This window comes from Prunus persica, chromosome G2 (genome assembly GCF_000346465.2).
Source record: "Prunus persica cultivar Lovell chromosome G2, Prunus_persica_NCBIv2, whole genome shotgun sequence".
NCBI lineage: Eukaryota > Viridiplantae > Streptophyta > Magnoliopsida > Rosales > Rosaceae > Prunus > Prunus persica.
In genome coordinates this window covers 21983589-22010889 of record NC_034010.1, presented here as the reverse complement: position 1 = coordinate 22010889, position 27301 = coordinate 21983589, and the positions used below count along the sequence as shown (strand labels likewise).

General features: G+C 36.6%; 5 protein-coding genes across 6 annotated transcripts; 2 read left to right on the top strand and 3 right to left on the bottom strand.

The window, feature by feature from the left end:
• LOC18787483 lies at positions 1-2529 on the top strand. The gene is made up of 3 exons (XM_007219228.2): positions 1-1004; positions 1373-1437; positions 1642-2529. Exons 1-3 carry the CDS (start codon positions 864-866, stop codon positions 2285-2287), a joined length of 852 nt encoding a protein of 283 aa, XP_007219290.1. The 5' UTR covers positions 1-863; the 3' UTR covers positions 2288-2529.
• LOC18786108 (syntaxin-71) lies at positions 6627-9404 on the bottom strand. Its single transcript, XM_007220882.2, has 9 exons — positions 9008-9404; positions 8598-8723; positions 8106-8271; positions 7933-8018; positions 7651-7719; positions 7513-7557; positions 7290-7352; positions 7092-7168; positions 6627-6925 (listed from the first exon to the last, which is right to left on the bottom strand). Exons 1-9 carry the CDS (start codon positions 9164-9166, stop codon positions 6913-6915), a joined length of 804 nt encoding a protein of 267 aa, XP_007220944.2. The 5' UTR covers positions 9167-9404; the 3' UTR covers positions 6627-6912.
• LOC18784645 lies at positions 11107-19097 on the top strand. 2 transcript variants are annotated; one of them, XM_007219497.2, is made up of 14 exons: positions 11116-11452; positions 11913-11971; positions 12227-12332; positions 12900-13009; positions 13202-13270; positions 14103-14717; positions 15143-15678; positions 15858-15922; positions 16251-16330; positions 16704-16808; positions 17538-17677; positions 17749-17877; positions 18336-18488; positions 18598-19097. In XM_007219497.2, the coding sequence occupies exons 1-14, from the start codon at positions 11269-11271 to the stop codon at positions 18743-18745; spliced, it is 2499 nt and encodes an 832-aa protein (XP_007219559.1). In that variant the 5' UTR covers positions 11116-11268; the 3' UTR covers positions 18746-19097. The 2 variants fall into 2 exon arrangements, with proteins under 2 accessions (XP_020412289.1, XP_007219559.1); XM_020556700.1 differs by lacking the exon at positions 18598-19097 and having other exon boundaries at positions 11107-11452; positions 17749-17828; positions 18336-18420.
• LOC18787585 (calmodulin-binding receptor-like cytoplasmic kinase 2) lies at positions 19337-22151 on the bottom strand. The gene is made up of 6 exons (XM_007217960.2): positions 21775-22151; positions 20962-21206; positions 20706-20874; positions 20476-20565; positions 20071-20372; positions 19337-19963 (listed from the first exon to the last, which is right to left on the bottom strand). The coding sequence occupies exons 1-6, from the start codon at positions 22028-22030 to the stop codon at positions 19715-19717; spliced, it is 1311 nt and encodes a 436-aa protein (XP_007218022.1). The 5' UTR covers positions 22031-22151; the 3' UTR covers positions 19337-19714.
• On the bottom strand, positions 22777-26260 carry LOC18785042 (pentatricopeptide repeat-containing protein At2g46050, mitochondrial). The gene is made up of 2 exons (XM_007220988.2): positions 24158-26260; positions 22777-23164 (listed from the first exon to the last, which is right to left on the bottom strand). Exons 1-2 carry the CDS (start codon positions 26043-26045, stop codon positions 23007-23009), a joined length of 2046 nt encoding a protein of 681 aa, XP_007221050.2. The 5' UTR covers positions 26046-26260; the 3' UTR covers positions 22777-23006.

Genomic DNA, 27301 nt, shown 5'->3' with positions numbered 1-27301 from the left:
TCATGTGGTTGTGGGCCAAACGTGTTCCCCACTTGCTCCACTCGAGCGTGGCCTTGCCATGTTTTCCCGCGTGAAATCCACGCGCCACTTCTCCATCCTCCTCTCCCATGTCATGAGAAAAGACGTTAGGTTTTTTTTCGTTTTACCGGTATTTTTATTTTATTTTCAAAAAGGGTCATTGAAATTACCAAAATACCCTTCTCCCTGGGATAACTATCACATGCTAATGCACCCGCGGCCTACCCTACCTTGCTCATTAAAACTTACGAGAAAATAAAAAATTTTAAAAGAAAAAACACCCGCAAATTCCTAATATGCTGTATGGGGAGAGACGAAACTACCCCTATGCTTTTGATTTCTGCAGACCCACCATAAATTATTGTGGGGGCGAGCGCAGAGGAGCCATTTCTGTCGCTGTCTATTTAAAAAAATATGGGGTTTTTAGACAACTATCATGACGTGTAATAGCGGCAGGCTTTCCTTTCCGCTCACATCCAAGTAGCGAGCCACGAACTGTGAATAAGACGAAAACCTAGGGACAAAATTGTCAATAAAAGAAATGTAAATCGAAAAAATATATATATACGAAGAGGCGAGAAAGCAACAGAAAAGTTAATAAGAAACCCTGATTATATCGAGTTGTGTGAGATCTGCACAAACAAACCCATCCCCCACAAACCCACCACAACCCCCGAGCCCCCCAACCCTCTCCTCTCTCAGCGAGAAAACACACGAGAAAGTGCGAGAAAAAAAAATCCCAGCAGCCAAACACATCCCTGCGGCTCTCTATCTCTCTGTGTTTTATCTATCTGAGCTGTTGGTTTTTGAAGAGGAGGAGGAAGAAGAAGAAAGAAGATTTGGAGATGCGGATCAGGAAGAACGCCAAGGTCTCCCCTCTCCTGTTCTCGTCGCACGCTCCAGCTGCGGAGGACCTCCAGGCACACGTGTGCCAGTTAAATCAATCCCCATGGGATGTTATTTCCTTTGGTCCAGACTCGAACCAGGTCACTCTCTCTCTCTTGCTTATCTCTCTCTATCTGAGCTTTTTGTTCTTCATTTTTAATTTCTGGGTAGATCTGTGGAGACCCTTTTGGAAGCAGAAGCTCCCTCTGTTTAATTCGTCTTCCTCCACCTGCATTTCCTTCACTAGGGTTTTCATTATTTCTGGGTTCTTTGGGTTCCATGGGTTTCCCCTCCCCCAACATTAGGGTTCCCCAAAAACCCTAAAATTTCCCACTGTCGTCGTGTATTTAGCTCCCGATGCTCGATTAGGTTAATGGGTCTTCCTCATTTTCTGATATTTTCCACAGAAAATTCGAGCTTTCGTTGGTTTTTATTGTTCTTTCTTTTCCTTTTGGGTTGCTGTGTGTAGTTGGAAGAGAGCTTCTATGTAAATAACAATGGGAGCTTCGGTGATTCTCTCGGAGCTGCTGAAAGGTACACCACTTTGATCTATACCTCGATGGTTCCAATCATTTGTCTCCAATTTCGTACGATATTATCATTTCAGGCATTAGGGTTTTTTCTGCTGCCTTTCGTTGTTATTTTTTTTATTTTTTCTTCTCGCTCTTTATAATATTATTCAAAATTCTCGCGGCTCTGCTTGAAATGTTGCTGTGTATAAAATAATGCAAAACGCAGCGTTGCGTCGATGATGGATATCGGCAAAGAGAAAGCCGTGCAGATGGAACAAGAGCCCGTCGCTGATGACAAAAAGGATTCGAATTCGAAAGAGTTATTGGACGACGATAACGAAGAGGAAGGGAGGAGATCAAGCTACGCGTGTTGCCAGAAGAACGATGGAAAGGGCTGGCATTGCAAGAAGAGAGCCAAACTCGGCCAGTCTTTCTGCAACCATCACTTATCCCTGCTTAGGTCTAACCATAATACCAACATTGCTTCCAACAATAAGGGCCCCCGGGAAGCTGCGAGCAAGGTACTGTCAGCTGGAGCCCGCCGCTCCCGGGCCAAGGCGAAGAGGGGATCCTCCTCAAACCCTTACGAATTCTATTACTATTCGGGGTTTGGCCCGCTGTGGGGGCGAAAGAGGGGCGGGGATAAGGAGAAGGAAGAGCCCAAGATTGATGAAGATAGAGTCACTACTACTACTTCAACTACTCCTCCTACTCAATCTTCGTCTTCTCAAATTGATGAGAAGAAATTCGAATATGTGGATGACTACGATGACGACGAGGATGACTTTGATGATGATGTTCGCAGCGGGGAGAGCGGGCGGAAGCGGATGAGAAAGCCGGTGAAGGCGAGATCTCTGAAGTCCCTTATGTGAGTGAGAGTGGAAGAAATTTGTGATTATAGGGGTGGGGGGGAGGGGGACGGGGACGGGGGGTGTTTAGGGTTCACAGAAATTAGAGGTAATTTAGTTGCACATGTCGTTGCATTTTGTCGCGGGTGAGCGTAGTCCCTCTCCGGTACATGACAGAAATGAGAGAGCTTTGTTAGAGTGTGAATGCGGTGTACTCAAACAATTGTGCTAGTGAAAGTTTAAAAAATGAAAGGGCCGTTTCGTAATTTCCAGCAGTTTGTAGGTTCGGTGTGATGTGGCTGAACGAGAGATTCTTAATGATGAAAGAATATAAACTTATAAAAATCACACCCTTTTTAAATTTTTTTTTTAAAAAAAGAGTTATTTTCTTTTTTGGGAAATTATCTCCATGCAAAGTACACAGAATTTGGTGGCCCACATTTTGGTTGCGCCACGTGGCGGTGTGGTTAGAGAGCGGCCCATTCAAGTTCACAGTCTTCACATGATTTTTTAAACAAATTCCCTCTTTTTTTTAAATAGAAAATAAAAAATTCGTACGTAATTATTTTATTTTTGTATGTAAGCAAATTTCAGGTTATTGTTATTCGAAAGTGACGTGAAACGTAAACAAACATCCTAAGTGACTTTCAGTTGGTCTTTTCCCAAATATGGATATTTAACGTTGAATTATTTACAAGCAAATCCCTAATTCAGCAGAGGTACACGCATGCATTAGTATATATTATTTTTTTAAAATTCAAAGTTATCCCTAATTTATAATACGATTTTATTTATTGTAAATATTGTGTTCTTGTATTTTATCATATCATTTGAATGAGGAGAAAGGGTAAGAGAAAGGTGTTTGGACATTGGAATAGAATAGGCTGCCTAAACCCACAAAGAAAACGCATGTTTCATTTTCATCAAAATTATCACCTTTGAAGAAAGAGGAAGCAAGGAGACATTTAATTTCACAAAATCAATTATGAAAATGAAATATGTTTAGGGTTTCTATAATTTACTATCCTAAAATGTAGTAGGTTGCTGGATTCAGATGAATTTTCTCAACATAGTCTGGTGTTTTAAATTGTGGTACTTTGAATTAGAGTTGTTCACTAGGTGAAATCGTGTCTAGAAGTGCGGTTATATTCGTTGTACAACAGCTTACATAATGTCTGGCAAGAGTTATTACTAATTGGACTCTTCTAACCACTTGTAATAGTCAACCGACAAGAACACACGCGTCATTTTCTATTAAAATTATCAATTTTGTGTGGAAACCAAGAAGCTATAAACGTCACAAAATTAATTATGAAACAAAACTTGTTTTAAAATATATACAACTTACTCTACGAAAATGTAAAAGATTGCTGGATTTGATGAATTTTCTCAAGACAATCTGGCATGTTATTGTCAAAATGTGAATCGGAATTGAAGATTGGGTGAATGTAATCATGTCTAATTGCGCGGTCATATTCGTTATATGACAACACCAATTATATGATTGTCTAACAAGAGGTCATAACTAGTTGAATTCTCCTAAATCTACTCTATAATATGTTTTCAATCACATATTTTATTTTAAAGGTTTTTTCTTTATCGTAGAAGATCTTCAAAGATGGCTTGAACATAAAAGAAAATCAAGAGCCACAAACACCCCAAATTTGTTGATCATACCCCCTTTCCATTACCATATCAGTTTTACCCTTTAAAATTTGGGCAACGAAAACCAGCGGCCCCACCTCCTTATGAATCGAAACCCCCCATCTCGTTCTGCTTGCGCCAACATGTCTCTCATTCTCTCTACCCCTTCCTCTTTCCCTATCTTTTCCTCTATTTCCTTCTACTTCTCTCTTATCCCTCATCCTGCATTGGCAGAACTACTCAATGCCAACTGTGGGCATCTGCGTACACTCCAGTGAACTTGTCAAGCTTTCATACAACAAAATAGGTCCAAAGTACTACTTATTAATTGTTTTAGCCCCCCACGAAATCCCATTTAGGCCACCAAATAGCAAAAATTAATTTCTGCAATTTATTCCACAACCCACCATGCCCCCATATAGACAAAATATTGAGGCCGTCAACTGTACACACACTTCTTTTTTTTTATGAAAAATGGTTAACCGACAACTATTGATAGACTTGCAGTGCTATATATGAGTTGCGAGTGTAAATGCATTGCACTTTACATAATATTTTTATTTATTATGTACAATTTTTTGTTAAATTGGATTAAATAATATTTGAGTGTGTTTAGGAAAAAAATTAGTTTCTTTTATGACTTATTAGTTAAACTTAAAATTTAAGAAATTTAATAGGTGATAATGTCATGTTGGTTAAGGAAAACAAACACTTTAAGTCACTAAGGCTACTTAAGAGTGTTTGGTTAGTTTTTATGTTAATGTGTGGTCATTTTTGCTAAGCTTTTGACACTTTTTACGCATAGGATTGAGAGTTTAGTTTTCCCTAATTTGCATGAATAATTTTAATTGATTGATAAAAGGAGATCGTAAATTGGTTAATACTCACAACCCACCTAATCATCTCATTTTGAATTCCCACTCCTCTTTTATTCACTTACAATTTCCAACAAAGGAGTGTAAATAGACAAACGAGGAGTGAGAACATAAGATTTTCAACAAAGGAAGTGTAAGTGAACAAAAGAGGAGTGAGAAAATCAGCTTCCTTTAAAATAAAATAAAAAATTTACTGGGTCTACTCTTTTTTATAGGAATTTTACATGATCTACCTTAAAATCTTAAAATAAATTAAATGAACATAATGTAGATTTTTACAGGATTACCTTTCTATGTGTTGCAAAAATACGCTCAAAATCATAAATGAACTTAATTTCCAAAATCAAATTGGAAATGGACTCTCCAACGGCCCTCTTGGCCTGAAGTGCTTGGGCTTAATGAACAGCCCTACTGATCGACACGTGCATTTACAGCTAGGCAACAATTTTTTTTTAGGATCAATTTTATGATAATACAACCACTAGCTAGTCTTTGGAAGATCAAGCATTTGTTTATTCGTTTGAAAAAATAAAAAAAAAACTTGTTTATTGATCTATAAATTCCTCGTGATATCATATCACTATTATTTTTTAAGTTGGGTACCAATAAATTAATAGATTTTTTATAGTGACATTTTATACAAAAATTCTTAAGCGCCTACTTGACAAGAAAAATTCTCACCTAGCCACTTGTCATTTTCTAATTAGTTCTTAGTGTGTTTCAATTTTTTAACAACAAATTAGAAAATGACTAGTGATTAGTTGAGAATTTTCTCTCCAAACAGGCTCTCTAAGAGCATCTACAAGGGAAGAAGAAAATGAATAGGCAAATCTCATTTGCCTTGCCATATAAGTATTTTCATGCTCCAAGGGAAGAGGCAAATGGGTAGACAAAATATACATACTCTCTCCAATAAGGCAATATTGCTTTCTTCAAAGTAAAGAGGTAATATTAAGCCATACTTATTTTTTATAATAAAATATCATCTTCACTCTCTCACATACTCTCTTTGGGCCTGTGTGCCCACGTGGTTTTTGTTTGTAATTTTCATTTTTCTTATCAATATATATAATAGTAAATGTAAAAGATAAAAATAAATAATATAAGTGTTGTTTGGGCTTAGGCCTCTCTTTACCAATTTTTATATATATAAATATAATAATGATTTGTACATTTGCATTGCCTAGTCCTTTGGAGTGATCAATATTTTTCACGAGGCAAATGCGTCGGCAACATGCCACCTAGGTTGTTATAGTACAATTTTGCTTATTTCATTTGCATACTCCCTTTAAGCATCTCCAAAGGAAGAGGCAAAAGAGTAGGCAAACCTCATTTGCCTAGTCACATCAGCATTTTCATGCTCCAAAGAAAGAGGCAATTGGATAGTCAAAATATACATACTTCTCCTCAACAAGGCAATATTGCCTACTTCAAAGTGAAGAGGTATATTGGGCCCTACTTGCTTTTTATAATATAATATCATCTCCAATCTCTTACTTACTTTTTGTAAAATATAATAGTAAATATAAAAGATAAAAGTAAATAATATAATAATGATTTGTAAACTTGCATTGTCTAGTCCCTTGGAGTAACTAACTTTTTTCATGAGGCGGTAGGCAACATGCCACCTAGGTTGTTATAGTACAATTTTGCCTATTTCATTTGCATACTTCCTTGGAGATATTCGGATTTTTGTATAAAATGTCATGTTGGAAAACAAAAACAAAAACAAAAGGTTAATGTATTGGGTGTTTACATGAATTTTTCAGGTAAAATTGTACCCTTCCAAATGGCATTCCTTTGCAATGTTTTGCTAAGACTGGTTATTTAAGGAAACGTAGAAAGTTAGGGTCAAGTATCATTGATATAAAATTGGACGAGGGAAGCTCATATACACCTAGAAACCTCACGCCACACATTGATATAACCTCTAAAATTGTCCCCCCTGAAAGGATTATTCCAAAATAAATGGGTAAGAAATTTCAAACTTTCTATTACACACATATCCGTTAGAACTAGTATTTGGGTATTTCTGTTTGAGCCGTATGAGATGAAATCTTCATATACGGTTCCCTTATCCGTAATCACTGAAGTAGAGGACTCCTGGAAATAGTTGCTGGATTACCTAATTCACTTCAAGACACTGCAACAGAGAAGCATAAATATAAAAATCACATGATTTTTTAGTTTGGTTTTCTGTGGTTCTAGGCTACATACTGAGAAATGTAACACAGGAAGACGGTATCGATGCAACGAAAGAAACCTGGTCAGACTTGTAATGTTTAATGCAGCAAACAGATCAAACTTACTTGTACAAATAGGCTGCAATTCCTAAAATTAGAATCAGGAGGGTGATGTCGATGCAGAAGTTCCGGCTGGACCTCAGCTGAAACAAAATTGTAAGGGTGTGAAGAGGTGAAAGGCAGAAAGAGGGGTGTTTTGCTCAACCAAAGCTTTCCTTGCTTCCCGTCAAAATTGAATTACAAAAATGCACAACGCATATTTACCTTGATTATGGTATCCTTGAGTCTCACATTAGTATTTTTAAGGTCAGCATTTGCCCTGTCAACCTGGAATGATTTCAACGTAATTAAAATAGAGATTTTAAAGGATGATCTTATAATGTTATGACAAATCGGAACAAAATAACGATATCTCTATGATGAACCGGAACGAAAAAACACCTCATCCAGAAAAAAAGAAAAGAAAATTAAAAGACAGAGGATTTACCTTATCATCAATTTCATCCATCAAGGGAACTTGCCTATCTATTTCCTGTACAGAAAATATATATAATTAAAACAATCACCATTAAAAATAAATAAAAATAAAAAAATAAAAAGTGACTGGTTAATGGTATGAACTAACCTCATTCAAGTCACCGGCCATATTTTTCAATGTGTCCAATCCTTCTGCTATAACATCTAAACCTTGATCCTGTATGAAGTCAAATTAATCTCCCACGTAAGGATTTTCAGCACCAACTAAGTTGAACAAAAATGACCTAAAATTTCCAAAGCCCTATTGCATTGAGAGTTCTTCAACCAAATGGTGCAATTAAAAAAAAAAAAAAATTACAGCAGGAGCTTGCATTCCATCCCCTTGCTAAGCATGTGAATTAGAATGAGAATTTCAATTACAGATACTTGCCTGTTTCATTCTTCGCATTTCAAACTCCTGCCTAAAGCGATCCGACTCCTCAGTGTGTTGAAAGTACTCAGTATCATATCTCCCATCTGATTCAAATTAGGTGAAGGCATTAAAATAAGTTAAAAATGGTTTAATTAGCCTCTAATCCGTACGGAAACAATAGTATTGATTACCTGAAGTCGAATCAATTTTGATTCCTGCGTATGGGGCTGAATCTGTCCACCCACCAGTTTGTTTAGCTCCACTTGTGGATCCATCTGGTATTGATTCTATCCTCTCCTTCAGTACAGAAACTAAATCGCTCCGAGCAACAAGGTCTTCTTTCGAAAGCCCTTTCACCTATGCATGATTAACGTTTGTAATTCTTACAGTATCAGCAGACCAAAATATGCTAAGTCTAAAATTAACCGCAAAATGCAACCCTAATAGCACAATTGAAAAGATTTCAGTCTTTAGTTTGTATGATACGCAAACATTCTAACCAAACAATGCGAGTGACAACCGCACCAAGTAATTAATCTCAAGCCAAAAAGGAGTATTTTGGATCGAAAACTAATAGCAAGTTGCGAAATTTCTTGAAAACCAAGGAAAAAAATTAAGTAAAGAAACCTATTTGAACAATCAAACAAAGACACAAGCATCAAAATGAGAAAGGATCATCAAACCTTTTTAGGGGCAAGTCTTCGCAGTTTGGGGAGCTCCTCAAGCAAACGAGCCTTTGTCCGTCGAATCTCGGCATTCATAGCAACAGCAGTAGCCCTGTTCTTCTCGGTTGATACCATCTCCGATTTCTTACAATACCAACGAATTATACACATAAGTCATACTAATCCAAACATAAAGCTCCAGTTTAACTAAACACAGAGAAAATTTGTGGGATAAAAAAAAAAAAAAGCTTCATTTCTCAGAGTTGACTAAAACTGCAAACCTCAACATACATGAAACATGGGATTAGATTTTCAATTTCCATTTATTTTCTCTTTCTTTCTTTCAGCTTTCTCAGCAGCCAGCCAGAGACAACGCATATTTTGTTACGAAAAAAAAGTAGAGAAAAGAAGAGGGCAGAGAATGAGACCTGTAAAGCTGTTTCGAGGTCAGCCTGGACTGCACCGTATAGACGAGCAAATCCATCGTCCCCAGAAACATTGTTGAGCTCCCTCTGCTTATCTATGTCGTACTTGTCGTATTTCTTGCATATTGCATCAACCCTCGTGATCAAATCGATCATACTCATCTCTCTCTCTCTCTCTCAACTCTGCGACTTTGTTGTTGTTGTTGTTGTGGGTTTTCTTTGGAGGGAGACCAACAAAACAGAGCCTCTGCTTGTGTCTTTGTGTGAAGTTCTAATGTTTGACCGTTTTGATCTCAGAAATGAAAGAGAGAGAACCCAAAAAAAAAAAAACGTAAAGAAGACAAGGAGAGAGAATTTAGATGTGGAGGGCCATGGTTGTTTTGTTTATTGAGTATTTTTATTCCTAGCTTAGGGGCGGAGATTTTAACGCACAGAGCACAATGTCGTGTGTGTGTGTTTTTTTTTGTCTTGAAGCTTGTTTGGAGATTCTTATGTACGATTCTGACAAGTGTACTTGTGTGATGTACTGTCTACAAACAGTCTTGATACCATTTTTGGAAAAATCCTATATAACAATGTGATCATCGCAGTCAATAATTTTTTGCATTTGTTGGTCGTTATTAATATTGGGAAACTATTATGTGTTTTAAGATGTATATAACGCTACTATCATAATAAATTAATCATATAACTAACAAGTGAGGAGATACTGCGAGAGGCAGGGTAGGACCATAAATTTGACAATGGTGAGAAAAAAAGATTGTGTTTATCTTGTGAGTTGTTTTGGTTGGAGTGGAACAATCTTTACTAAGGTGATGTGAGTAAGCTATTCAATTAGACGAATGAATAGTTAGAGTGAAACACATATAATCCCATTTAAAGTTTATTTTGATTGCACATATTTTACATACTTTTCGTCTTTGTGGTTAAGTGGGTAAGCTATTCAGTTAGACCAATGAATAAGCCTGCATGTGTAGAGAAACTCGCATAATTCTCGATGACATAGTCCCATTTTTATACTAGTTGCGTATCCTCCTATCAATCAATAAAACACTATCGCTCTTCCATATAAAAAAAAGTTTATACTATTTGTGTTAAAATGAAAACTTAAGCATACATGAGAAAATAGACCACAATTGGAAAAGTATAACGGGAAAAGCATGCATCACAAGAGCTTTACTAATAAATCATTCCATCTTTTGCTCTTTAGCGAGTAACCAATTATCTCTTAGCACGCATCACAAAATTCCAATTAAGCATATTATTTATTTCGAGTTTTATAGATGCACTCCATGTGTGGTGTCTATTTCTCTATCCGACGGCTGAATTCAAGTGCGTGTCCTCTTTTTTTTTTTTTTTATTTCTACGATCTTGTGATTTTGACGTGCATTTGTAACCACTTATTATTATTGTAATAAAATAACACATCTTTGATTATTTACCGAAATTAGAAGAATATTATCTTTATTATGCATACCTACTTTATTATTGCACACTCAAATATTTTTTTTTTTTGGAAAGTACAAACTCAATTATTTGTTGAAAGAAACCATAAGGCTAGTCTCACTAAATTTATCATCAACTAAACAATTTGTTTGGATACATATTAATATTTTACATTTTAGAAATTAATTACGAAACAATTTTTTTTTGTTTTATAACATAGAGTTTGAAATCTCCTCAAACAAATATATAAGTGCTATTAGATTAAAAACTATTTAATTTTTACATAACAAAATTTATTCTCTCTATATTATTTAAGATAAGAAAATAACCCACATCAATAATTTAAATAATGAATTTAAGTTTGTTTGGGAGTGGTTTTAGATATACAAAAATCACAAACACATCCAAAATCACTTGAAGTGATATATGGAGAAACACGCTCCATTAGTGATTCTAGCTTATTTAGAATTACTTTTAAACGAACCCTTAATAACTATACTCACACCTTCTGATTAGTAAGGACAATAAAATCTTTTTATTTTGACAATTAAGGACAAAAAATTCTATAACGCTAATTTATAGCGTTTCGTTTGGTTATTTCACCTCACCGTCCAAAAACTTTAGGAAAGAAAGAAGACTGAAAATAAAAACAGACCGGTAGCCATGGATGACTAAGACTTGCACAAGTCAAAGGCGTCCACTCACAAATCTCCCTCAATTTACCATTTAAACGACCGCTAATTGACTATACTAAAGTATTTGAATATAAGTACTCTTAATAAACAATAAGCCCGTCTCTTCCAAGAATCAGAAGCTCTATGGCTTCGAATTCGATTCTTTGTACCTCTTCCTATTTGAATCTGAGACTTTTTGTGTGTTTTATATGCTTCATTAGCCGTTGTTGTTCATATGGCGAACTGGGTCCGTACAATAGCTTCACTGTCTCCAGCTTTAGCTACCCACCAACCACGGTTGGGCCCTCTGGGTTCCGCTATATTAGAGGTGAAGGAGTAGCTTTTCAATAACCCTTTTAGAATTTTGATTCATTTGGTTCTTATATGGTTTGGGAAGGAATATGGGGTTTAATATTCGATGGGTCGTAGTCAAAATGTTGAATTTTTATTTATTTGAAGAGTTGTGGGAATTTTTATAAGTGCATTGATTTTGGTTTTACTGTTGTTAAATTATACTATGTTTCTAGTTTTGAGATTGTTTTGTTTGAAAAGTTCTTAACTTTTTCTGTGATCATGTTTGAAACCAAGTCTGGAAAATATATCTTTCTGGTTCTTGGCTTGGGATTGGTTGAATCACAAGCAAGCTTATTTCAGTATTTTATTTGTATGTCGATTATCATGTGATGAGTGATTTGTTTAAATGGCAGTTTTATTTTAAACTCAGCATCCAATATCTAATCGTTAATTGCACAATATCTTACTGGTTTTCATGTTTTGCCTTGTTATAGTTGAATTGCCACCATGGTTCTCGTCAATGTCAGTGGCGATGATCTCGGACGTACACCGTGTAAGTATATGTTTATCAGGGTTTAAATCTTCCACTTCTCCTTTTGTGAAAGTTGATTCCCAAATGAAAGTTGTTTTCTGGATTTATTTTTTCCCCAATTGCTTTTCTATTCATACGCACTTTACTTTTTCACTGTTACATTGTATTAATGAAATTGGAGTTTTGCTATGAAACAAGCCTCTAGATCCATCAAAATTATCATTTAATACATTTTGATTACTTTGCATCCTTGCTCATGGTTCATACTACTCTCAGGCTACTGGAGACATAGCAAAGGTTCCTAAAAGTACGTTGCCATTGATTTGCTTCAGAGATGGTAGCCCCCCGCTGCCGGATGTTAACAGTTCACTAATGGATTCAGGTAATCTCACCTAGATTTAGATAAAGGGTTGGATTAAACTGAAGTGTGTGTGGACAAATATTACCCCATAGTCTCCATCCATATGCATACTTCTTTGACTTTGTGCTCGATCTAGTGCTTTGTATCCCGTAATAACATTTCTGATCAACATGCATGTCAAAAGTATTCCACGAGAGCTTAACTTGACATATAGCTATACCTCAGGAGAGTCAAGACTGCAAAGTCTGCCATGATTAATTTCCTTTTCATCGAATTGGCATTACGAATTCCCAAAGGTTCTACTTGCTGAGTCATTATGACAAAATGGTTCCTTTCTAGTACTTTATATGCTTTGGTCACATGTCTCTGGTTAATCAGCTACAGTTCGTGCACCCGACATTGTTTGTCAACTATTACTTAACATGAATGCATCTGCTTAATCAATTAATAACAGCTGGTATACTTAAACAATCTGTTTGACTGTTGCAAACTACTGGTTTTTAGTTTAGATGCATTTAGATTTTCAGTTGTGCATCCTACTTGAATTATGATTGAAAAGATTATTGAATGGATATTCTACTATGGCAGTTCTAGTTCCCCATTCCAATGGTTCATTTAAGGGAATAGAAGCTCTTCAGAGTTCAGAGCAGTGCTATCCCATGCAAAAAAATTTTACAGTGAAGTTGACAAATGAGCAGGTCTATCGTCAATTCCTTTACTTATTCTTTGTATCATAAGTTAAATATATAATATTGGAGAGGGAATATGCTGATGGAACAATTCGGTAGTTCGTTCATGATTCTTTTCTTGTTTTTGGTAAAAAAATTATTTTCTATATACCCAAAAAAAAAAAAAAAAAAAATTGTGGGTCTTACGAAACTGTTGTTCAGATTTCTCCAGGAGTTTGGTATTTTGGTCTTTTCAATGGCATTGGACCTACAAGGACACAATCAAAGATGGTATATTTTATTATCCTTAGATTTTTTACATTATTTTTATGACTTGTTTCTGATATCTACCACTTAATGTTTTACATTTGTTTTGTTTTATGCTATGCCTTTTGGGAAGTCTGTAGTTATGTTGATCCCATCTCTCATCAAAATAATATAAGAAGCAAAATGCGTGTTATTGGAAGATGAAAAGGGCTGATAATTTTTCTTTCTTTTCTTTTGTTTATTATATAAATATCAACATCGTGATGTACAGGTAATAGGGAAATGTGCATGGTATTCATGCTCAAAAATGAAAATTGTGTGAAAAACAAAACCACTTCAGAAGTTGAAGCTAATTGAGTGGTTGTTCATGTTGAGTTAATAGGAGCTGTATTTTTGGTACCCCATAGAAGGCATTAGAATCTGCTCAAGTGCAACTTTTTGTTGCATTCGTAGTGAAATGAAGGAAAGTCCAAAAACTATATCTTGAAGTTGATATCTGAAAGGTTAACCTGCCTTTGCATAGAAGGCGTTGGAATCTGAGTGGTTGTTCATGTTGAGTTAATAGGAGCTGTATTTTGGTACCCCATAGAAGGCATTAGAATCTGCTCAAGTGCAACTTTTTGTTGCATTGGTAGTGAAATGAAGGAAAGTCCACAAACTATTTCTTAAAGTTGATATCTGAAAGATGAACCTGTCTCTGCGGATGCCAGTTCCAAGCAATCCTAATAGACTGTAGTTTTGGTTTTTCTTTTCTAGTTTATCTATTTCTTTCTGTTTTTCAGTGAAGGGTATTGTATAATCATGAAACTTACATTAATTTGAATACTTAATTAAGTCTATGATGCTAAAATTGCAGATTAATCGCGCTCCAGCTTACTCCTTCAGTGCCAACATTACCGTGGAAGGATGTACAACCCTAACCATGTGGGGCCCAGACTGCAATCAGACAATTAACCCACTTTCTTGTGCTCTATCTGACAGCTACAGTCCTGCAGACAATTCTTCAGAAGCTGGTTTTTACAACCAGACAATTGAATATGTGATTTCGTGCAAAAACAATTTTGACACTTCTTGTCATAGAGATGGAGAGCCAAAATTCTACTCTTTGGATGTAGTGGGAGTATCACAAGAGTTAAAAATTGTTGCAATTGATGTTTGGTTAAATGAAACATCATCGAATAAAACCAAGAATGCCAGTGGTATTAATTTAATTTGTTTTGCACGGCATGGTGCAATACCTTCAGAAACTGTGAATGACTATTCCAGTAATATAAACAAATCCCCAATAGTCATACACTTTCCAAAGGTTGGTCGCTGGTACATTACTATTTTACCTGTCAACCTCTCAAAAGAACTTGGAGGGAGTTCAGATACTGACATGAAAGTTTGCTACTCCATGGAATCAAAACTGCTTGAATGTCCAGTGGGAAAGGCTGGAGCAAATTGTACAAGGGAAATGTACAACCTTCAGGTGAGTTTGCTGATAAATGTGTTTCTGCTTATGCGAAAGTTCTGGAAAATATTAATTTCTTTAAAGTACCAGATTATTTGTTTGATTCCACAATACAGAAATTTTCTGAGGAGGACATCCGACCTTTGGATGTATTTTGTGTTGATATTGTCAATAATGTATCGATAACATGGCAATACTTTTTTTTTTTTGCCAAGGTTCAGGCTACTTTGAACAATGTTTTGAAAATGGGTTTCAAAGAACATTCTGCATGTTGCCATATTAGATGAATTTATGTAATTTAGATTTTCTTATTCATGTTAGTTTCTCTTTAAAGAGAGTTTACAAATAGATTAATTGCTGCAGTATTTTATCTTTATCTTGATGCTTCAAGAAACCTATTGGCAGGAATTATTTATTGACAATCTGAAAATGGTTGTCTGCAGACGGCTCTGAGGAAAGGTTCAGGCTACTTTGAATCCTATTATTTACCTGTCAGTGAAAAAGTGTCTCCTGATTCAGCCAATTTTCCTCTTGATTCGCTTTTAACCAATTCTTCGCTTCATGGAGAACCAGACGAAACATGGACTTACTTTATTTTGGACATTCCTCGTGGTGCAGCTGGAGGAAATATCCACATTCGATTAGCATCAGATGCAAAAATTAATTATGAAGTATATGCTAGATTTGGCGGATTACCATCTCTTACTAGCTGGGACTATTATTTTGCCAACAAGACAAGCAGTAGTGTTGGCTCCATGTTTTTCAACTTGTATAATTCAAGTGAAAACAAAGTTGATTTTTACATTTTGTATATTAGAGAAGGTACTTGGGGTTTTGGACTAAGGCATCTCAACATCACCAGTGGTGTGTCCAAATTTCAGACTACCATGTCTATTTCCCTTGAAAGATGCCCAAGACGATGCTCCTCACATGGGAGATGCGATACTAGCTTAGATGTTAGTGGATTAACAACATACAGGTTTATGTTCAACCCTACCCTTATGTTTTTTTCTTATCTACTATGTTTAAATTTAATTTTTTCGAATGTCTTTGTTTTAAATTTCTTTGTTGGAGAGATAGCTGACACCTAGATTTGTAATCTTTCCAGAGTCACTATGATCAGTATGATTTGGTAATATAATTTTTTTTTTCTCACAGCTACTGCTCATGTGATCGAGACCATGGAGGCTTTGACTGTAGCATTGAACTTGTATCACATCATGGTATGTATTATGTCAAATTTATATGAAACTGTTGTCTAGGCAACTGGTGTTTGTTGACTTTTGTTTCCCTTCGTTGACTTTTTATTAACTTTTGTTGCCCTCCGGACTCGATCAATGCCCTCCATTGATCGATCAAACTACTTCAGTGCTGTGTTAACTTTCCATAGTTCTTAGCTACGTGAGACAATACTTAGAAAAAAAAAAGACTTTGAAGTGGTTTTATTTTATTTAACATAGATATTAATCACATTGCAAACTAGTTCCACGAGTCAGTATTATGCTCAACAATTGTTCTTTTACCTATTTCTCTGGCTGAAAATTGGCATAGGGCACGTATGGCAATCAATTTTTCTTATTGCGTCGAATGCTGCGGCAGCACTTCCTGCCTTCTGGGCCCTTCGACAGAAGGTAATGCTCTTGTTACTTATCTTTGAATTTGATTCACAATAACTAAAGACTTCTTGAAACAAAAAGCAATAATATACTTTGGCTTATATAAGAAATACTTCTGGAAGTGAACAGCTTTTCCCATTAGATTATCTTAAAAGGAGTTTGAACTGATACCAACGAGAGTGAATTCTTATATTTGAAAAACTACAGAGAGGTCTAGTGATTATGAAAACTCAAGTAGGTTCAGTAATTTTTTATTTTTTTCGTGATATACCAGGGTAGGTTTCTTGTATTTGTACCAACTCTTTGATAATTAAACCTCAACTACTTATCCAACTGGAATCCTTTTTTTCTTTTCTTTTGACAAGGAGACCATGATTTCTATATATAGGCATTGGCAGAGTGGATAATATTTACATCTAGCGGAATTGCAAGTGGAATATATCATGCATGTGATGTGGGAACCTGGTGTCCTCTGGGCTTTGGAGTTTTACAGGTGCACTTCTTTCTCTCTTTTCCTTCTTAAAGATATAATTATGGTCAAACCTAGGGGTGGGCATGGGTTGGGTTGGGTCGGTTTTTGCCTCAACCGGCAACCCAACCGAACATATCGGTTTGTGATTTCCTGGATCCAAGACCCGCTCATTACAAGGCCAACCCAAACCAACCCAACCCTCTTGTGATCGGGTTGGGCGGTTAGGTTAGGTTGACTCAAAATTGTGCCCATCCCTAGGTTTTGGTCCTAACCCCAACCCAACTCATATATAGCGGTTTATGATTTCTTGGACCCAAGACCTCTCGTTATTAGGCCAAACCAACCTCTTATAATTTGGTCGGTCGGTTTGGTTGGGTTGACCCGAAATTGTGCCCACCCCGAGTCAAACATTTGTTTTACATATTATAGAAAGATAATATTCTCAAAGATTTGGTGTCACAAACTTGTGAAGACACTAGTAAAATAGAATAAACAATGAGAACAGAATATGCAAAATAATGGCAAATGCGTAGGGGTTTTTGAAGTTAGTGTTCAATCGTTTAAGAGATGGGTTTTTTCGTGTGATAGAGAGAGATCCATATTATTAAGCAGTAATTTACATTGTGCTAAAGCTCTCTCTCGCTCTCTCACCCCATGATGCTTAGTTGCCACAGTATGAATTCTCTCTCTCTCTCTCTCTCTTGTTGTTTGTAGTTAGAATAATATTGATTAGTTATCTTGAATTTTCAGTTCATGGACTTCTGGCTTTCGTTCATGGCTGTAGTGAGCACATTTGTGTACCTAGGTACACTCGATGAAGGTCTTAAGAGAGCAGTACACACAGCCGTTGCAATCCTTACTGCCCTTATGGCATATACTAAGGCCACCAGGTACCTTCGGTTGATGGACATAAGATTCAGTGCATTTTAAATCATGCATCTAACCATGTTGAACTTTGCAGGCCAGCCAACATTATTCTTGTAATGGCAATTGGCACCGTGGCTCTTCTTATTGGATGGCTGGTAGAATTGTCAACCAAGTGTAGGTCATTTTCCTTTTCGATCAGATTCTCCTTAAATATGCATGAGAGGTGGGTTTCTTAACTATATCAATCATTAAGCATTGCCAAGAAAATTTATCTATTTCAGCTAAATATGCAATCAATACATAAAAAAAAAACCTCAAGACTTTTGTTAAGTACATTACTTTGATTTGTGGAATAAGTTTCTTTTTCTCTACTACTTACATTTCATTTTTGAACGACCAATGCCGTAAATTTTGTGCACACATATGATATACCTCACTGTCAATTTATGACTGAAGAATTATAATAAAAGCAATCCTTCCAACATTTAGATGTTATTTTGAATTAGCATGGACTGAGCAGGCATCTTCAATGAGCTCAAACCCCGTTTGAGTTTAATAGCCCTACCGGATAAGTTGCGGATACCCCTTTGCCCTTAAGTATAATAGAAATTTTGTGGTGCCAATTCTGTAGTTGTGATTATCTATTCCACTTCGTTTTCTAAACTACCAAGTATTACACAGGATGCAAGCAGTTAGGGGGTGGCTCAAGAATCTTTTTAAGACGATTGTTAGAAGATTTCGTTGGGGCTTTGTACTTGCAGGTGTAACTGCATTAGCCATGGCAGTAATTAGTTGGATACTGGAGAGCAGTGAAAGCTACTGGGTTTGGCACAGGTACATATAATGAAAATCTCTCTCTCTCTCTCTCTCTCTCTCTCTCTCTCTCTCTCTCTCTCTCTCTCTCTCTCTCTCTCTCATGATTGGTGCATAAAATGATCTGCAGCATTTGGCATATCACAATATATACATCTTCCTTCTTCTTCCTTTGCTCAAAAGCAAGTACTGCAAGTACGGTAGATACGGAGAATCAAACACTCCCAAATGGAGCCTATGAGTTGACTCGACAGGATTCATTTCCAAGAGGACAATAAAAAGCAGAAGAATAGTAAGAGCATTTTTGCAGAGTTAAGGTTATAGAGAAAAGAAATTATATTTTTTTGTTTATAGAAAAAGGTGAGAATTTGCTGCAAAGAGATGAAGACTTGTCCGATTGCATCCCTGAAGCAATTTTCTTGAGAACCAATTAAAAGGCATTTGATTTTCATGAAATTCTGGCCCCCATTTTCTTTCTTGGTAAAATGTTTTGGGAGATAGTTGGTTTGTGAATATCTTTGTGTGTACATAGGCAGTAGTATAAGTTTGGGGGCAGATGAGAAATGTTATTGTAGGCCCTGGGTGGAAAATTGATACATGAATGACAAACATGAGTGCGATTTTTGGTCACGCTATTATAAAAAAGGTATATTTCCCAAATGACTATTTCTTTTTTAGATCTTTTATGAAGACAGAGCAGTTCAGAATAAGTCTTTTTGACTTGGCTTTTGCTTTGTCAATTTAGAATAAGTCTTCCTGAAACTCTTCTGATTGTCACGGCCTGAATGAGTCGTCTTGCATGGCCATGTGGACCAAAAGATTGTATAAAACAACACAAACCACAACTTCTAAGAAATTGGAAGAGATGGTGACAAAGAAAAAGACAGTAAATAAAAACAGTATTTGGCCCTAATTAAAAGAATACACTCATATCGTTTTCAATACCTTAGACAAAAGCAATAAACCAAAATACACTCGAAATCAGGATTTCCTACTGATCTGGCTGTTCTATGCACAAACCAAACCTAACAAATTGCCTTGGGTATCAAAACAAGCTGATTGTGTTTTTTTGTTTCAAAGTCACGGCTTCATAACTATTTTTCAAGAACTTATTTGGCTTCCTACTCAACTTGCTCATGCATTTACTGTATGCTTCTTCTTTGTAAAACCCAAGCCTCTTGGTTTTCCTCTAACTGGTAAACCTTTACATTCCATGGGGAGTCCTCAGGCTCTCACTCTTGTCATGTTTAAGCACTCATTTGCGAACGAGAGGAAAATGAACGGAAGATTGGAGGTGCCACCTCTCTGTAATCCTTACGGATGTTCCAGAGGATCTCTGCGCATCTCCTCATGCTAGGCCGACTCTGTCGGCGTGGAGCCAAGCATTGTAAGGCCAGTTCAAGAATCTTTTCAATGGCTAAATTATTTGCCGCAGTCTGTTCAAGCCTAGGATCCAAAATTGAAAGAGCATCTCCATCAGTAAACTTCTTCATAGCCTGCAAAACCAACCCGAGTCACGCTTTACATTCTCCTGTAGGTTGGTATGTGGAAGGGATCTTAAATGAAAAAAGAATAAAGAGTGAAAAAGATAAGGAGTTCGCACCCATTTTGCAGTTACCCGTTCCTTGATTTCCCGTTTTGGTTCAATGGGACGCCTGCCTGTAACTAGTTCAACCATTAGTACACCAAATGAGTAAACATCACTCTTATCTGTAAGTTGATAGGTTCTCAGGTACTCTGGGTCCAAGTAGCCAGCGGTTCCTTTAACTTGAGTAGAAACATGGGTAGCACCTGAATCGCTATCAGCGGCAAGCCTAGCAAAACCAAAGTCAGCTACCTTGGCCCTGAAGTTTTCTGTTAGGAGAATGTTGGAAGACTTTATGTCTCTATGAATGATAGGATGATCTGTGAAGGAAACCCAAGCATGGTCCAGTTAGTTCCCCCTCACACAAATTCTATAACTCTTAGAGCAGAACTTTTATTTTCTGTGCTTCTACCAGAGTCTTACCTGTGTACATATGAAGATAGGTGACGGCATGGGCCACATCAATTGCAATGTCAAGCCGTGCTGCGAGGTCAAGAATGTCGCCACGCATACCTGCATTATGCCTTGCATTACATTTCAGGCGCTCAAGGACATGCATCAATGAGGAAAAGTGCACAAAGACACATGCTCTTATGTACATGGGTATAGACAAAGGGAGAGGGAGAGAGAGAGGGTACACAAACAGAACTTACAATCCAAATGTTCTCTGAGGGTTCCATTAGGAACATACTCAACAACAACAACTTTTTCATCTTCATCCTCCACATAACCATAGAACTTGACCAAATTCAAATGTTCCACCTGTGCCAGCATTCTAATTTCACTTTGGAATTCCACACCCAAATGCTTGTCATATACACTCTGCAAACAAAGGTAACTGCGTACTTGTTAGCCATATAATAATCATAAGATCAGAAATTAAATTAGTGTAAATAACTTCTACCCAACCTTTTTAGCACGTTTGATTGCAACAAAGGTCCCATCTTCCAGTCTCCCCTTATAAACTATCCCAAAACCACCTTGTCCAATCTTGAAAGAGGGAGAGAAGTTCTTTGTGGCCTTGTTTATTTCTTCCATGGTGAACTTTACATTCCCAGGCTCTCTCTCATGCTTCGAGTTGTTTGAATTGGCATAGACGCCACGACTTGAACTACGTCTTCTCTCACTCCCAGCTCCCGAAGCATCCGAAAATACTAAGAAATTAACTAAGTTGTTCAGTCTACGACATAATACAAAAATAATAAAGGCAAATAAAAAAAAGTGGTTAACTGGTCACTGTAATTCCATTAACAACTTCGACCCCTGCCGTCTGTGAAGCATTTTCGAAAAATAATCCATAATCGCCGTTTGCGCTGTTTGGTTGCTGAGAAAATGTTGTGAATGAAAGGAAAACCGCTATTCAAGAATTTAACATATATAAAGTTTGAAAAATCTTGAGGACCAAATGAAACGTCCATTTTGAACTCAGTCTAATGATAATTATCTTAACGAAGAGACATGAAAGTTGAAAAATCTTGGGGAACAATGAAACGTCCATTTTAAACTCAGTCTAATGATAATTATCTTCACGAAGAGACATGAAATTTCTAAAATTTCATTTTTCTTTCCTTTTTCCACAATGTTTCTCAGCAATCAAACACAACCCAGAAAAGAAAAGCAAGTTTTAGTACCAGATCGTGACTCAGAATCTTCAAAAAGTCTCTACTTTTTCCCAAACTCAGCTAAAACTCGTCAAAATACAGAATTACAGAAATGGAATACCAGAGGGAGCTCTGAACTCTGCAGAATCAGCGAAGCTCACGGAACTCTTGGTCTCCGGTGGAGTGAAGCATGAGACGAAGACTCCAGCGACGGAGCGGGCGGCGACTGCGACCACGCCCCGGCCGGAGCCTGACTTCCTTTCGGTTGAGGCGACGGAGTAGGGCGAGCTCGGCGACGGCGAGTAAGGAAACCGGTCCGGTGTGCTCCGCGAATCGGAGCTAGGGCGCCGGCGTCCGTACGACGGGTTTTGGCTCATTTAGTTAGAGAGAGAGAGAGAGAGAGAGAGAGAGGTACGTAGACGTAGAAATGGCGGTTAGTTGTGAGCTGTGAAAGTTTAGAGAGAGAGAAAGAGGGAGACGAGAAGACTTTGATTTTTCAAAAGACCCGTGAGGCTAACGTGCGCCGTTGAGGTCACGCGTGTTAAGGAGCAGGACCATGAAAATAATTGGACATTTTCCAATTAATGTCGATTTTATTTTTTATTTATAAAAAATTTATTTTTAAATGAAAATTTTGCTTCTATTTCTGTGGTTACAGTTTGAACAAGTCGGTGTAAAAACATTGGCCCGACAGATTATATTCATGTAACATGTAAATTGTAATTACCAAACATGCTTGTCTCGGATATGAGCAAATGCATTATTTTGTGCACAACTCCTACCCAACAAAATTACAAATCATAATTGATAGATATGATGACAGTGTAGTCACAATCACATCCGTAGTACATAATTGATGTAACAAAGTATTTTCTTTGTTAGGAAATTTTACCGTACAAATTCGTATTTATGGAAGATGCGGTTGTAGTTGTTATAAATAGACAGATTCATTATTCTCTGTATCTAGGGTATAGATTAATTTGTACGAAGAAAGATCAAGTTACTAACACTTTGATTAGAAGTTAATCAAGTATATCAATCCAACAACACCAAGAGGGTGAATTTCAAGGACAGAATTCTGCAGTTTGTTGAGTATTGCCAGAAGTTCAAGGAAACCCTTCCAACCAACATTCTCTTTTATTAGGAAGAAGACAGCTTAATCAAATTATAATTTATTTTGGGTTGATACTGATAGAATTAGACACATTATATGGGGTGAAATGATGTGACTGCCCAACAATCAGGCAAAAATGGTATGATTTTCTAACACACAGATGTCGGTGATTCAGAATTATACAGCACTACTGCATCAGAGATATAAACTTTTCTCCTTCATCAGCCTGAGCAACAACCCTAGCATAGCATACACCTCTGGTGCTTGTGGGTGGGATTCATCACCTGGAACAAATGTACAAATGCCGCCGCCGATCTCCACCCAGTACAGTCTGGAGCTTTATAATCACAACTGTGCCTCATCATCTTCCGTACTCTTGAGACGTCACCCCGACGACCTTGAGAAGAGTAGATGTTAGACATGAGGGTGTAACATTTAATTTCAAAGCAAATATAATGGGTAATTAAATAATCTTGTGCAAATTATATTTTTAATTGGTCAAATTGATTTAATGTTATTTTATTAACTTTAATCATGTCAAGGAGTGTGACACTCAAAGATAATATGCTAGTGGCGAATTAAAAAACTTCAACTTATCCATGCGGCAATGATGATGAAGGAAGGAAATTTTACATAAACAAAGATGAAGATATGGAGGAATCCGCAAGCACTAGAGGAAATAAACAAAGGAAGCATCTAATGGCAATTGGCTTGGTGGCAAGGTGGAATAATAGTTTAATCAGAGCAAGTTGCAAATGTTGCAACCGGAGCAATTCTCATTCTCTATAAATAGAGATGTTGCCGTAGAAGGAAAAAAGACACCAAAAGCTCCACACCTTCTTGAGCTTTTTTCTTCTTCCTCTCTAAATTTCTGCTATAGTTTTATTTTATGGGGAGACTCCATACCCATAAAACTTGGTAACAATTGAATCATACCCGGTTTAAAATTAAAATTATTATCATTCATAGGAAATATAATACAAGATGGCACACTTCTTCGAGTAGGATGCAAATAATCATGCAATGTTCTAACAAGTAGATTATCATAGTGTATATTCATAGCATCATTATTTTCATTATGAACACTATGATTATCTTCAATTTGAGGAATTGGTTCATTGTTTTCATAATTTTCGGCCATCCTAAGTCAAAAAGAAAATTTTCAAAAACAAAAACAACTTCAGGTTCTAATTGAGGTGTTTCTATAAATCTACCAATTTTATCACGAGTTCTCATACATAAAATTAAAATAAATTCTTACATAAAGTAAACAAATAAATAAACAACAGAAAATTAAAAACAAAAAGAAAATAAATAAATAAAATATTAACAATGAGATGAGTTTGGAAAGAGTGTATCAGATGTGAAGAATTTCACATAACCAGCAAACCTCCGACCAAGGGGATCTCTGTACAGCCTGGAGCTTTATAATCACAACTGTGTCTCATCATCTTCCGTACTCTTGAGACGTTACCCCAATGACCTTGAGAAGAGTAGATGTTAGACATGAGAGTATAATTCACAGGCTTGTTTGGCTCCAATGCAAAAAGCTTTTCTGCTGCCCATTTTGCTAGTTCTATGTTTCCATGGACTTTGCACGCCCCCATGAATGCTCCCAAGGCGCTTGGATCAGGTTCGATTGGCATTGAGGTCAAAGCCATGAAAGCCTCGTCTAGAAGACCAGCTCGCCCAAGAAGGTCAATGAGACAGGTATAATGTTCTGAATCTGGAAAAATTTGATAGTCATTAGACATTAGTTTAAAGTAATGAATCCCTTTCTGTATCAACCCTCCATGGCTACAAGCAGAAAGAACCGCAAGAAAAGCAATTTGATCCGGCATTATGTCATAAGCTAACATTTTCTCAAAAACCGCCGTAGCTTCTTCGGCAAGGCCGTGGAATGCATAAGCACATATCAGTGAAGTCCATGTAACTAGATCAGGCTCAACAACCAAGTTGAAACATTTAGACGCACTAGAAATACTACCACATTTGGAGTACGCAGTTATAAGAGAATTCGCAATTGATGAGAAGAAATGAAACCCAAACTTCACCATGTAAGCATGAACTTGCATAAGTTCACTGGCAGATGATACATTGCCACATGAGCTAACAATACTAGCCAGAGTTAACTCATCAGGACACAAATGTTCTCGAAACATTTCGCGCAGAAGTCCTATAGCCTCCTTCTCTTTTCCATGTAGTCCATAGCCCACGATTATAGTGGTCCACGAAATGACATTCCTGATGGACATTGCATCAAAAGCCTTCCAAGCATCACCTATGTCATCATTCTTCGCATACATATCAACAAGTGCGCTGGAAACTAGAACATCTGAATCAAAAGCCTCTCTTATAATAATCCCATGAATCTGCTTTCCCGGTTTACAAGAACCCAAAGTACGGCACGAACTTAGCAGGCTACTAAACGTAAACTCATCCCCCTTAACACCTTCCAACCTCATCAGATTGAAGACCCCAAAAGCCCCTTTGGCCAAAGAATTTGAAGCATAGCAATACACCATCACATTCCACAGAACCAAATCTCTGTACAATACAAAATCAAAAGCACACCTTGCATCTTCAACTAAACCATACTTTGCGTATAAATCAACAAGAGCACTACCCACAAAGCAATTTGAACCAAATCCCAATTTTACGACAAAACAATGCAATTGTCTACCAATCTCAACATCATTTAAATCGACGCAAACACGGAACAAACCATTAAATGTTATATCATCCGGACCAACTGCTTCTAACAACATCCTCCTAAAGTAAGAAAAACCCAGATACAACTTCGACTCATAGTTACCCCAACAGTTGACAAGCCCAGAAATCAAGGTGTTCCAAGCAACCACATTTCTCTTACGCATTTCACCAAACAGTCTCTGTGCATTATTGAAATCCTTGCATTTGACGTATACGTTCAAAATTTGAATTTGCAAGGACTGCACATTATACAACCCCAACTTTACAACATGCCCATGTAGTTGTTTTCCCTCACGAAGAAAACCCATTTTGGCTGAAACCTTGAGGGCATTGGAGCAGAAGGAATGGGCCGAGTGAGGGTCATTGAAGTGGGTCGACTCGGGAACTTGCGTGAAGGCTCCGAGTCGACTGGGAGAGAAAGATGAGCTCGTTTGATGAAATGGGTCGGCGTGGTTTGGGGCGTTTGTATTGGTTTGAAATGAAACTGGACGATGGGTTAGCGGGAAAGGTAACGGTTGTTTGAAATGGACGGCGAGGATTGAAGATGAGCGACATTTAGAGAGCATAGCATGACAGTTGGGTTTCTTTTGACGCCTTTTTGATCAAATACTAGCGGGAAGGGTTACAGGTTTGTTTGATAGAATTGCTACATGGGTTTTTATTTATTTATTTCATATGAAATTGCTAATAGATTTTTTAGGGGATGAATTACTTTTTTTTGGTCTAATTAGTTTGATTGACTTTTCATTTTGATTACTTGGTCATTTTCATTTTGACAATTTTAATCATATAGTTTAGTTTGGCTAGTAATCAAATATATATCGTAAGTTCCATATAGACTCGTAAATTCCATAACATGAATTGATAGATTTAATGTGACAATATATGACTATCACATATGGGGACCAAAATTGGTCAAACTACCATAACCAATAATGTAATGTATTCATTATGTAACTTCATTTTGGTTTATGACTTCTAAAACGTGTCAAACATGAATAACTCGATTTTGACACATAAAACATGCTTAATTGATACTAGCCTATTCGCACGCACTTCCGTGCTTGTGAGAGGTTTTTTTTTAATTTAAAAAATTTTATTTTAGAATTAAAAAAAATAATAGGTAGTTGTGTTCCATAAAAATAGGATTCATTATTTGATTTTTCTTTTAATTTTAATTTTTCTAATATGAAAAAGTGTGAATTTATCATATTATCTTTATTTAATTAATAATTTTAATTCTTAATATTTGAATTAACTAATGACATTTTTTGATATTTTAAATGTTTCATCATTCTCTGCCTTTTGCTTTATCTATATGGTATCCAACTAGAACAACGCAAATATGATATCCAACTAGAACAACGCAAATTATTGGTTGAGCCATTGACACAATCAATTAAGTGAGGCAATTTGTATTGTAATATTTTATTTTATTTTATGTTTTTGTTGAATTTTATAATTCTTTAATAATTGTGTCAAATCAGTCGACACTACCGCCAACTTTCAGTTGGGTACACTTGATCTTAGCCAAAAGGCCGAGAAAGGTCAGTTGGATACATCTGACGCTGAAGGAGCACATATAGGCATTCTTCTACAGTGCACCCCGAGATTATTATTATTTTAAAAAAAACCAATAACTTGATATTTGATATTGACAAAATAATTAACAAAATATAATTTTTTTTTTCAAAGAATAAGTGATAGTTTTTATTGATTAATAAAACAAAAGTACAAAGTGAAAATACGCCGAATACGAGTAAATCTTTTCTAATGATAAAATGCAACAACGTGTTGAATTGATTTGGAGAGAATCACGCAC